Below are 13,568 nucleotides of genomic sequence, written 5' to 3' on the forward strand. Positions count from 1 at the left end.
AAAAAAAAAGTCCTACATTAAAGAAGAAAACAATGGCAAACACCACCAATAATAAAAACAGAGAGCGCAGTCTGGAACAGGTTAGAGGCATGTGGAGAAACAAATTAAGAGGTGAAACCCTATTAATCTCCACTCTCCTCTTCCCAAGAAACTGAATCAGCAATTCCCACTGAAAGGATAACCAGATACAGGCTGGTAGCCATGGACTACAGCACACACCATGGGACCAGGGCAGGCAGGCAGCAGTGGCAGCRACTGCTATGCCAAGGCGGCAGCAAGGCGCAAGGCGATTCAGGCACTTGTGATGCTTAAGGAAGCTTAAGGAGTGAAGCATCCCCTCTCTGTCCACCAGGCAGCAGCGACATTTGCAGTGTGGACTCTGAAAAATTCTCCAGTGCTTTGGCCTGCATTTGCTTGCTTGGAGCAAGCTGAGGAGACTTTCTGGCCTTTTGCGAGGGCCTCCCAGGAGAGTAAAAGGCTTCCAAGTTTCAGCTTGCAGCTGTGGTCCAGCTGTGCTCATTCAAAGAAGGCTGCTGAACAGGCAGTTGCAAGGTTAGGTTGCAGAAATATAAACACAGAACAATGGAGAGAGTCAGGAATCTCCCTACCTCTCTCTACCACTTTCTTTGTAGCTAGTAAGTGAGCATCCTGTGGGATACTGCAGCTGGTTAAGGTCCTTCATTGCCAGTTCTCTCACTAGCCAGGGTCTTATCTTTAGCTACTTTGTAAAACTTGATACCTACAAACCAAGTAAACCTCTTACATGAGCTAAGACCTAACTTTAGCCATCTATGAAAATGTACCCAGGGTAAGCTAGTAAAGCAGGCTCCCTTTGGAGCCAATGGAGAGAAAGAGGGGAGAGAGGCACTCTCAGGACAAGATTTATCTCACTTGTTCTTCTATAGGATTAAACTGAAGGCACCCATCTCTCTTCCATGACTTTGGAGGGAACCAAGGTGTCTAACTAAAACAAAGCATATCGCTCTTAGATGGCTACATCAAGAGAGATTCATCCCCTTTTGTTCATTGTCTCACAACATAAATTTCCATCTTCTGAGAACACCCACAACGCACTTTCTATCTTCTGTGTCAAGCTTCTCCCAGCAGACAGACTGACAATTTCAGAGCCAGGTTAAGCGTAAGTCTGGATGGCAAGGAACAGATGTAACGTCTGGCTGAATACAAGAAGACTGGCTTTGTCTCGTGTTTCCAGGTTCCTGTGGCCCTCTTGCTTTAAGCAGGTCTTGAAATAGGAAGATGAAGAAAAGATCCTTGCTGAGGTGTTGAGATAAGTTTAATGGAACAATAGGAAACAAAATAGTATGTGTTCTTTCTCCCTAGGAGATGTCTTACTTGCATCAGTAGCTGCCTCTTCTGCTTGCAGGACAGATGGGCTGCTGGGCTGAAGATGTGCAGGAAGACAAGCGTTTTCCATAGTAATGAAACCTCAAGCCCACATAATGCTGTAACAACAAAATGTCTGTGTCGAGCTGCGTGTTCATACAGTACATTACACACAGAGAAACATAAAAATGTTTTGCCCCAGAGATCTTGCCACCTGCACAAACCAAGTCAGATGGATACAGGACAAAAAGTGGAGAACAGCCAAGAGGAAGGAGAAGCTGGGCCTGGCTGGCTTCCTTGAAGAAGAAGGCACTCCCCCGAGGCTCTGAAGTGCAAGAGAGGGGTCTTCTTGGGTGAGGTCTAGAGCAGTTCTCAGAAGAGCAGAACTCACTTGAAAAAAAACTGGATGCCACTATAGAGTTGTTTCTCCCAGAGTCTTCCAATGAGCATGAAAAGGAAGATTAAGCAGCTGCCACTRCGAAGCACTTCGGCTAACATAGCTGTAACTAGTGTTAAGCACAGGATGGGGCAAAAGAAAAACAAAACAAACCACAAAGCTGACACTCAAGGAAAGAAAGACAGAGTCAAAGAACCAGATTGCAGTTGAGCCAGGCCCGGCAGCCTCCTTTTCCCAAAGCACCCTTCCCCCCYGTCCATCTGCTGATATAGAGACTCCTTATACCCACTGCAGGGCTGGTGTGGAGGGATGAGGGAGAAAAAGGGTTAGTACATAAACACCGGGATGGTAATAAAAGATGACTTGTATGTTTTGTACTGTGAACCACATATGTTTGCCATTACTCAGATCATAATTATAGAAAAATCTGTCACAGCTTTTAATACCAACACGGCTTTTTCTGATGAAGACATACCTGTCCAATTGTACAGCATTGTAATTTTAAAATGAATAACTAGTGCTTTATCCCAACATGTAGTTTTCCAAATTACCTCAATAGATCAATACATTGCACAAAATTATTTTAAAGTGAATTAAGGAGTTAAYGAATGAGAGGAGTAACAAAGCGTTGGTATAACAGATTTACAACACAATCAAAACAAGGCCAGATGGCATTTTTAAAAGGAAGTAAACAGGAAATGTGCATACCTTGACAGGAAATTTAAAAGGAAGCATGGAGTTAAATGAGAGCAAATTAGTAACACGAGAAAAACAAAATAAATATGCAAATTCACATTCAGTTTCCAGGACAACAATACATTCAAACAAAATCTTATTTATTCAATAGCTTGAATTTTGTTTCTACTCGTGACCATAAAACAACCGTAATTTCCTATAGCAATAATAAGCTTTTTATTCTATTCAGTTTTTAATTGGGCTTTTACGATTGATTTGAGATGACTATATTGGCTTAGAACCCTGAACTTCTTTGGTGCAAAATCTGCACGTCTAGGACCCCTTCTCATTCTGAACGCAGCAGCTTTGGTACCCTCTAAGCTACGAGCTCCGTCCTTTGCTCACATGCCCCRCAAACCCTCTGCCTTCCTCGAGGTGCCTCGTTTGGCCAGGCAGCCTGCACCTCTGCTAGTGAGATAACACACGGCAACAGCATCTAAAGGTCTGACCTGAGATGCTCCGTTCTCTCATCACAGGAATCAGCAGTGGGACTTTCAGAAGCATTTAGCTGCCCAGCTCTCTGCTATTTTGAAAGTCCCACACAGAGTCATTCCCATGGCCTTTAATAGGAGTCTCTTGAATCTTTTGCTGTGAAAACAGCAAATAATAAATATAATAAATATACCCTTTTAGACATCTAGCCTCATGCAACAATTTTTAACTATAAAAACCACTGTCCTTTTCCATCAGCAATTAATTACTGTAAGCCCTTTGTTCCACATGAACAAAGAGCAAAATGAAAATACATGGTCTCATACAGATTTCAAAGATACTTTTGCTCAAAAGTGTGTTACAAATTTTTCTGTGTTTTCGCCTGTTTCCATTTGTTGTACATATCTTACATTAAAGCAAGTTTAATAACCCACTTTTGATCCATCAAAAGTGAATTTTCAATACTTGAGCAGTACTTTTCAATACTAGGCAGAAAACACAGCAGCCTTTGATAGCAGAACAAAACTGCTGGAACCAATGTTGATGCCGTCAAGGGGAGAACTGAACACCGTCCTTCGGCTGCTCTCCGATTCAGGCTAGATGACTCCTATTAAATGCAGAGAGGAGAGTATAGGGATATATCCTCTGGAATATCCGCACAGCATACTCACCGAGGAGAGATCTAACTAGTCATTAGATGTCACAGCTGTTCCACACAAAGGCAGCTGAAAGAGCCTTTCTCAGCAAGTACAAAAGTGATCTCTCCAGACTGCTTGTCGGCATCTCTCTACAAGTGCTGTACGCTCTCATATAAGAAATGTATTCAGGCAAAACTCACAATGGAAGAATGAAGCCCCTTTTAATGGCAATAAAATAGTATGAAACATTCATATAGGCAATGTACTGTGAATGGGGTAACCTTACAAAGATATGGTTTCAGAATGGAATACTTGGGAATAGTCCCTTCTACGGAAAAGAAATTTGACATTAAATCAACTTAAAGCAACGTATCAGTCAAAGGAACAGTGTTTCTGGAATTAAAACAAGGTATAAAGCTTCTCTTTCCTTCAGTAACAATTCTTGTGACTGTCTGGAATCTGTTATAATGAAAGATAACAAAAYAGCTGAGCAATGTCTTCAAATGAGGGTCATGTATTAATACTGAGCTAACAGCTASTGATGGATAGATAAAATAAATAGGTTTACTTCTGTCTCTTTCTTGTAGGTATTTCCAAGGCATTGATTATGGTACTACTGAAAAAAACAGAATATATCCCACTCATTATATAAGGTAGATGACTGAACTTGTCAGAGAGTCACATGAGAGCTTAACAAAAATCCTATGCTCTTCTATTTACTGTCAATAAACAGACCTAGTGGAAACAGTGCAATGCCTGCAGCTTTCCATGTGATGTCCCAGTGCTTATTTCCCGGTCCTTTATATTGAGCACACACATGGTCAACAGCAATTTAAATGTTATCACTACTCATCACCTTTAACCGCAAGCAGAAAGGCACAGTTTCATTACAGAATTTAGGAACAGAGCAGAAACACAGCGTATAAACACGAGGAATAGACTAAAAGCTGTAACTATGCAGTGAGGCAGCACACTGAAACACTGACATCTCTGCAAAAACTAATGCGGGGTCATATCCAGGAAAAAAGGCTGTGTGTGTATTTTAAATAGATTTATGTGCACCTGTCAGTTACACATGAAATGTAATTACTGCTAGCAGAACTTCTAAAACATACAAATGGCTGGCATCAAAAAGCAACAGATGTTTGCTAGTATGTCTGAACACTCTGGACCGCGATCGTCAGGGATCTGAACGTGCAGTGACTGCAAACTTAGAGGATCATTACAAGAGGTAAAATCATGATCCTTTTCATGAAACTCACAGAAGTTTTTTGGTTTCAGTGAGACTGCTTAAGATCTATACCACTATACTGATGAGGAAAACCTGGTAAGTTTTCACTGATTTAAGTGAAAAAAGTAGCAAACTATGGAGATTGCTAAGGTGTTTTCACTATTTAGAAAATACCTGGCTCTCTTAATTTAATTAGCAACCTTACGAAAAGGAAAACCTGCAACCTCTTTGTCCTAAATGGTTATTTTTAATAATTAAGAAAGCTGTAGACTGGATTCTAAAATATTGTCCTATAAAGTATCAGTTCTGCTCCATTGCTAAGAAACTAGATAGCTTTACTGCTTGTCACAGGTGCATCACCCAAGTATAACAGTGTATATGTAGAAACATTATCTATATATAGTATTGAAAAAACATTTGAGGTATGCATTGTCCAATTAACGAGAACTTCACTATTCTCTGGTGGTTTTCAAAGTGCTTCTTTAAAAAAGAAATATAATTCTACTATTGTTAATACCAGTGCTCTCTGTTAAAATGGAACTATCATTAAACATGTTTCACTAAAGGCTTATCCAGAAAGAGTGTCTTCATGAATAAAAAAAGAAACTGGCAATGCTTATTGGACCATACTAACTATGAGCAGAGAGACAATAGATTAGATGAGACTTCAGTAATGATACACATAAAGGATAGTACACAATAACTCTTAGAGGGGCACATATGGAGACCTGAACACAGGAAACATGGTGGAAAGCAAATTAATAACAGATGAAAGGATGGTTCAACAAGAACAAAAATAGAAGAATTAGGCACAAAGAAAGTTAAAGACTAGCAGAAGCCATGACAGGTGGGGAAGTGTTTTAAAGTGCTGTTGCATGTGACTTTTTAAAAAATAAACAAATCATATTTTGCAAAACATAATAAATATGTTATATGCACCAAGGAGATGACCGTAAAATGAGATATGCAGCAAAAACACGGTAGCCCTCCAAGCATTGCTGAAAACAGAAAACCCTATGCATTTTACAGTCTCAACATGGTGTATATAAGTTTTGCAGAAACTTAAGGTGCATTTTGCAGAAATGCATAAATGGCATTATAAGGCAATGCCACTCATACTGGAGGTGAATGTTAGCAAGCAGAGTGGCTTGATGATGAAGCTTAGCATTGAATGGAATGTCAAAAAAAAATTTGGAATTAAACAAAAATTTGAAAGAGTAACATATATGCACCATGGCATTAGAATATGACCATAAAATGCAAAAAGGTGATGGAATGATATGGAACAAACCTTGGAGAAATATCGCATCCTTGCTGCATAAAGGCACCCAGGGAAAACCAAAGGCTGTTAAATATTCCAAACTCATTTGGAGGGTCGGGAGGATTCTGAGGGTCACGTGGTTCTTCACTGTTGTCTTCCAAGTGCCACTCATAGGGACTGAATCTGCTCACTAGGAAAAGAACTACGCTGACGCCAATGTAAGCAAAGACTATACACATCCAAATTTCATAAGCCAAAGGATCCAGGAAAGAAAATACTCCAGGTTTAGATTTCTGAGGCTTCTTGATCATGATGGAGATGCCCAGACTCATAAAGGGTTTCGAAAAGTCTATGACTTCTTCTCGCACCAATGTTATAGTGAGTGGAGCAACAGCTATATCTGCTCTCTGAAAAGGGAAAAATAAAGTAAAGTTAGTTACAAAACAGTGGCAACATGACTGCAATCTAGTCTCTGGTTACAGAATCAGATGATAAATTACAAGAGTCAGTAGATAACATTTGCTTTGCAGGCTATTTTGCACTCACTAAAGTTGTTTAAGGACTTCATAATGCTGATAGAAAATTATTAGCATGAAAAATTACAGCCAATTCTGTGCAAGGGCCTCAAGGCAGAGGAAGATACGTACCCAACATTTCTATTCAGTTAAAATGGATGCATAAAACACTAAATAAGCTGGACAGTGAGGTTCCAACTGTAACTGTAATTCCTAGGATAATGTAYGTAATGTCAGCCTAGACTGCATCTAGAATTGTATTTTAATGTCCAGACTAGCCATGAACCATTGTTAGCACATAAATCATATTTCTATCATCAAAGAAACAAAAGAGGGATTTAAAATTCACGTGGATTCTTTGATGGCCTTTTAATCTTTATTTTCATTAACAAGTTGTTTGACATTGTTCATTATTTAACTCAATGAAGGGAAGCTAATAATAATTCTTAGACTAGTTGGAGAGCATGTCCTTTCCCCTTCTGATGAGGTTGTCCTTGTACACGTGCTAGACTTGAGGACTCTGAGCAAGCTATGTGTTTGTYATATTTAATTTTTTTCTTTTTCATTCTTTCAGCAAGTTCCATGGACTAACTGGTTAGTGCAGGATCTTTAAGAGGAACCTAAGAAAAAAGTCACTGAATTTTAGCTGGATTTGGGCACTACCAGCCATATATTCCTTTGAAATGCCCGTGCAAAAGAGATAGAAGAGGGTAAAATAGTGGRGTGGCAGGAACCAATGACTCTTCTTACTCAGCTTTTCCCACTGCACCATAAAAGAGAACGGAGAACRAAGCAGCCTCTGCAAATGCAGCAATCTGTGTTGCCACAAGGAGTAACCACAGCAATGCCTGCGCTTGGGGCTAAGACGTTTCCTTAGGCACTTGCTGCAGGAAGGGGCGTACGGGCGCGTGGACRGCCCCCGCCACCCCGCTGCGCCGAGACCGCAGGACAGCCCGTCCCTCCTGCGCTCGCTGGCGAGCACTCGCCCGGGTCTGCAGTCCCTGAGTAGTAAATGGCCCGTATTAGCCGAGAAGAACGCAACGCCGTCGCTCCCAGCGTAACGTAGACCCYGTGAGGAGCGCACGCTCCGGGGCCGGGCGCCTGCGAGCACAGCCTGGCCTCACTGCGTCCCTCCTTCGCCGGGGTGGTGGTGCTTGCAGTGCGAGGGAGCCCAAGCCAGCACCCTTTCAGCCACCACATCTTTCCAGGTTCCACTGGAGCGTAAGAATGTGAAGTAAAAAAAATTACTTCTTTTCTTGATTAAAAATAACGTTCCAGAGCAGATTTTCCAATATATTTAATTGTGCCTGTATTTCTGTATCAGCAGATTCGAGTCACGATAACTTGATAACTTAGCTTTTGATTCAACAAAATAGTCGAGCAGGTATCAGTATTAGCAATAGAGAAGACTAGAACATTTTGGAAAAATAAGCTTTCATTATCACTAGAGTCTAAATAATCATATACATATTTTTGTAATTTTCTGTCCTATTTTAAATACTCTATTCATGCTGTTGGTACCATTTAAAGATGGCTATTCATGGGTAATTAAAAWTTTCAGAAAGAACAAACAACAATTCTCATGGAAAGTTTAACTTGCAAGTGCCTAAAACACTGTACCTTTTAAGTCAGATTTTTGTTTTCAACTGGCAAGTATGTATCTTTTTCTGATGGAAAAAAATAAAACCTACTTAAGTAGATGATGTTTTGAAATAAAAGCAATAGGAAAGGGTAATAAGAAGTGATTAAAATCTGTGCAACAGAAGAACCAAATATGCCTTTATTTAAATCTCTCGGTGATGTATTTGACTGCTATTAATATCTGTTTTTTTCTCCTAGATAGTTGTTTTGGCTTTTTTTTAAAGCAAGCAGAAAGGGCAGAGGCCTGCGGTAAAGCCAGCCCCGGAGTCGGCCGCGTGCCGCTCGGTGCCTCAGCACCGCTGCCGCCAGCCGGCGGCGACTCCCGGCTCTGCTAAGGCTGAGGTCAGCGGCGGTTCGTCCGACCCAGGCCTGGCCCCGCCGCCAGCCCCCTACGCGAGCGGCCCTGCCCGGATCACCTGCCTGCCCCCCGCACCGCTGCTCGGCCTGCAGCCCCGCGGGACGCTCTCCTTGCGGTCTGTGCGGGCGCGCGAGGCCACGGCTTGGAGTAAGCAAATGTGCCGCGAGCAAGGAAGCCGTTCGGAAACCGCGGCCCTTGGTGCGTGTTTTCAGAGCCCCTTCAGCTCCCTTAGATGCTCTCGCGTGCTGGCAGCTTGCCTTTCCCCTGGAGTGGCTGCGTTCCTTGAGGAGAAAACCCTCACCTGGCTCGTGGTCACTTACTGCAAAAACCTAACTTGGTGTTGCTTGAATACACAAACTGAGAACGCCGGCTGCTTCTGGATGCCTGCGTGGTTACTGGCTTTAGATGAATGTGTCAATGGCCTAAGTAAGAGAGAAACGTGGAGAGGCACAAGAAGAGTGTGGGAAAAGGACTGGATAAGCCTGGAACGTTCACCGAAGAACTCCCCCAACRCACATATTAAGTCTTTTAGCTGCTGCTTATTAAACTACTATTAAATATTAAATATAAGCAGTCAGCAGGTACGAGAAGTACACAGAGTACCAATTTTACACATAGCAAAGCTCCACTGCTGGCTGGAAGACAAAGCATTTCAATCATGGCTACTGCATTTGGTGTTGAACTAATGAGGTTCTCGCATATTAATCCTTATTAGAGCCAGCTTAATGGATCAGGTCCCCTGCAGGGCCTGCGACGTGGAGCTCAGGTGGCAGCCCTGCTGCCGGGTACTTCTGCGCGTAGATGGGCAGCCCTGCAACAGCTGGTCCAAGCAGGAGCAGCTGTTTCAGCCGTAAGAGCATTTACTTTCTGTAGCATTTTCTTGGACTTGGAGAAATTTAATTCTCCCAAAGTCCCGTTTTAATTGCCAAAGCAGACACTATGGACTTCTTTCTGAGTGCTGATGCAGCATGTATTCAAGTCTGCATCTCCTCCATGAGCAGCTGAGCAGGGATCCTRCAGCATGCTCCCGTGGGACTCGTCGGAAGGAGGACGTCAATGCTCTGCATAGCACTGACAAACCAGTTTTCAAAAGACTGTTCTGTCACTTCCTCATTCATATTATGCAGTATGAACATCTGGGTAGAYAACTGCATTTTAGTATTACATTGGTTACGAACACTTTCTTTTCTGACACATTTTTGCCTTCCCGCTTTCCTACCATTTTTGATACTTTTTTTTCTAATACTGCAGCTGGACCTCATCCTYGGGGTCTTCAGCACAACAGGAACACCAACAAACACCCTTGCTTCTTAAATGAATGTGGCAGCAATTGTTGATTTAAGAGGGAACAAGACTGGATTGGAACACAGAGCCTAAGGAGACCATCAACATTTATGGCACTGAAAGTGGACCAGCCACAATCCAAGGCCTAAGCCTGGTTCCCCACTGCCTCCMTGAACAGCAGAGCACTGCAGAGGTTAAAATCAAACTGCTCTTTATTTATAGTAGAAAAGAYGCTTTTGGAGAGCTCAAAGCACCCTAACGGATCATTAGCAATTGCAGCACAGTTGTGAATCTCCTTGTTATGGCTGCAGATAGGCCGAACCCATAAAAATGAACTAGATTAAGAAAAAAAAAAAAAAACCCACAAACCAACCACAACCACAAATATCCCCTTCCCTGTGCAGAATCTGAGGGGGTTTTGAGAACCCCAACAACTCAGCTTTGCTAATCACTCATGACTAATGGCATTTCAAACATTGTCTTGACTGTATTTGAGCTGGRAGAGAAATGCCATGGATTCCTGTGAGGCTTGTGTGGTCTCTGCCTACCAGGGTGGGAAGGATGGATTTAGAGAGGATGAGAGGCACTGTTCAGAGCYGACCCCAGGGGGCTGCACATCTCAAGACTCTTAAGGAGAGGGAGAAAAACCAGTAAATGGAAACATCCCTTTAAATGAAGAAAGGAAAAAAAAACTTGATATTTCATCTCTGTAATCCAAAAGGAGGGATCAAATTCTTCTACTTGCAGAGCTAAAGGTGAATCTTCCTAACTCTGAAGACATGCACTAGAGATAGCAAGAGACACAGGCTTTGCTCCTGCTAGTTATTTCTGTTTGCAGAAGTGAAGAATTTCTCTGCTGGTGTGTTGCTTTCTGAGAAGTGGGTCTGGCCTACAGTCACTTTGCAAGACCCTTGTCTGCTCTGGGAAGCCGCCTAGCACTGAGATTACATCCACAGCAACGCAGGAGCACGCCACGCTGGGTGCTCGCTGCCTGCAGCCGAAACGCCAGCCCCCTCGGCAGTGCCGAACGAGGGTGTGAGCAGCAGCGGTGGGAGACGACGCTCGGAGCGACCGCTGACTGCGAGCGCTGCTGAGGACTCTTCAGCGCAGGCTAAGGTCTCCAGGCGTCAGAAAAGGATGTCAGACAGAGCAACACGTCACCTGTGGTGCCTGCTGGTAAAAGCTACCTTGTAAACAGACTCCACTCTACCCAAGGATATCAGRGTGTGCTGAGAGGCCAGGCTGTGGGGGCACTGTATTTTTAACACACTAGCTCACACTTATTTAGAAACAGCAGCTAATATCTGACTAGCAACATGCTGCACTGCATTTTTAATGTGTGTTAGCTGAGCAGTGTAAAATGTTATTAATRTGTTAAAACTGCAAAAGGCCTTGTCTGCAGTGGCTGGTCAATGTTAAGCATATTCCCCATCCAAGACGTGCTTTATTTGGATACTTGCAATTCCTTCTGAGATATTACTATTGTCTTTTTCAAATGAAGAAATGAAAACTCAAATTAAAGAATTTGAGCTCCTGACGTGTGCTTCACTCTGTGCTCGGATGCAGGTCAGCTGAAGTGTGGGAACCCCGTGAGCACAGCACTCTGCCAGGGCTCGTAGGCAATGCCCCAGCACCAAGCCGTGCCAGCAGTTAGAAATCAAATTATTCTTCCTCTCAGCTACTGTTAAAAAGCCGTATGTGCCATCCATGGTCTTTCTTCTGCTGCTGAGAGAACTAGAGAGCCAGAACCACGTAAGGCAGGTTACTGTTAAATGCAAGGACATGTGTAGGTGGTCTCATTCTGACAGACTGTGGAGGATGTGTTTGTTTAGGGGACTGCCTTTGCTTTACATTTCTGCTTCATTCCTTTATGGTGTTTTACATATTGAAAGGTTTTTATAAGAATCTTTTTTTTTACCTAAGAAGAGCTGATAATGGCTGTAAGGTTTGGCTCTCTTTGTACTCCCAAAGCATTTGTACTTAYAATTAAGATATGTGTTAAACCTGCTGTCAATTAACCTCAGTGATGTGAAAAGCATCAGGCTCAGGGAGGGAAGGTTTTCCCTGGCTGAACAGTAAAGGAAGAACAGCAGCATACTYGGAAAGGGAAAGAAGGAATAAAAGCCCACATACGGAAAGAGGCTTACCCCACGGAAGGGGAAAGACTATTGTCTAGCGGCAGCAGCTGGCGGGTGCAGAGCCCTGAGCACCGGCCCCGGCTGCKCGTGCGCGGTGGGAGGTGCTGGTGCTAATCAGCACAAGTGGAGGGCATGTTGTTAGCGGATGCATCACTGGGGGATAGCACTTGTCTCGCTGGTTTGCTCTGCTGGTTACATTTAAGTAGTGATTCAATGTCACAGATTGAGAATGGTTTAACTAGCTCTCTTGGCTGATGGAGGGGCTGAGTGAGAGAAGAGCAGGATGGAGATGGTGAAGTGTGAGTACCTGACCAGACCCCCTTAGTACTGGGGCGAGCCGCACTGAGATACATCGGTTTGGCATAATTTCCCTATTTACGCTAAGGATATGAGAAGGAACACATATCAATTCATACCTTAAGAACATGCCTATTTAATTTCCATAATAAGTATGTACCATCAATCTTAACAGAGAAAACAATTCATAAATGACAAGTTGTGGACTTGGGTAGGACTGAGAAAAGATGGTCCTATTGCACTTGGTTATCCAGAACAACTCGTGATGACTGAAGCTGGGTACCACTTCTTACCTGAATCTTCTAAAATGAAAAACCACAAAAACGTTGAACTGTTTGGTAAAGTGTTCGATTTTTTTTTTTTTTTTTTTTTGGTCTCAGTTAAAAGACAAAGATACTTTCCTAAAAAATCTAAGAAAAAATATCCATGTATTTGCTTTGTTATTTCAACAGTTTCCACTCTGTATGCTTTAGAAATTTCTTTTAATCTAAAAAATAATACTGTTCGAATCAGTAGTTTTTCTGGAAGAAGAAAAAGTCTTATTTTGAYACCATCACAGTGAAAGAGCCAAATTAATTGCTTTACTCAACCTGAACTGGCATTTGGTTTATCACAAATCAAATAATTTTCATTTTTAGTTCAGCCCCAGATGATGATTTACCTTCAAAAATCACTAACAAATCAAAACCCCCACTCTCAGCTCTTCTCTAACAAGACTTCTGGGTTCTTCCTATTTGAAGCAAAGSGGTTTGGGAATATCTGCTTGAACAGACCTCCTTGTATCCAGGGCTGTCATCAACCAAGTCCTTTATCATAACCAGATTGTTTTGTACAGTCTCATGCAGAGCAACAAGGAAAAGTCCAGATATGCCCAGCAGAGAATGTCCTACACATTGGGGGGACCCTATAGCACAGTAGACTTCTCTGCTATCCAACCAGCTAATCCAACCACTGATGTGCTAAGTGACTGGGGAGGGAGAAGTTCTCATGGGAAGAATTTTAGTGTGTTTTGTCCCCAGGTTATGCATAACCCTTGGGACTGTTCCTAGTTAGCCTGGTTAATGCTGACTTCTAGCTAGCCTCACACTGGAGCCAGGGTTGTACTGGTCAGCCTCAAGACCTGCACTGCTCTTAGTCACCACGACTGTTGCTCTGAGCACAGCTCAGTACAGGTATGAATCTTGCCCTTACCTGAAACTACATCAAAACTGATAAACTGATGTAACTTTTAATTAAGAGAATTTGACGAGGACAGATGGCTTTGCGTTTCAGAATGTGCTGGGCATCTACACACAAA

At 42.6% G+C, this 13,568-nt stretch overlaps 1 protein-coding gene across 2 annotated transcripts in view; it reads right to left on the reverse strand.

The window, feature by feature from the left end:
- GRIA3 (glutamate ionotropic receptor AMPA type subunit 3) overlaps positions 1 to 13,568 on the reverse strand; it is a 154,812-nt gene that overhangs the window by 39,555 nt on the left and 101,689 nt on the right. For both annotated transcript variants that reach the window (XM_085319683.1, XM_085319682.1), the window contains exon 11: positions 6,069 to 6,445. In XM_085319683.1, coding sequence (XP_085175809.1) covers positions 6,069 to 6,445 — 377 coding nt within the window. The remainder of the gene's footprint in view (positions 1 to 6,068; positions 6,446 to 13,568) is intronic.

Source organism: Rhea americana, unplaced genomic scaffold, assembly GCF_003343005.1.
Source record: "Rhea americana isolate MKP2758 unplaced genomic scaffold, rheAme1 scaffold_6, whole genome shotgun sequence".
In the NCBI taxonomy this organism is placed as follows: Eukaryota; Metazoa; Chordata; class Aves; order Rheiformes; family Rheidae; genus Rhea; species Rhea americana.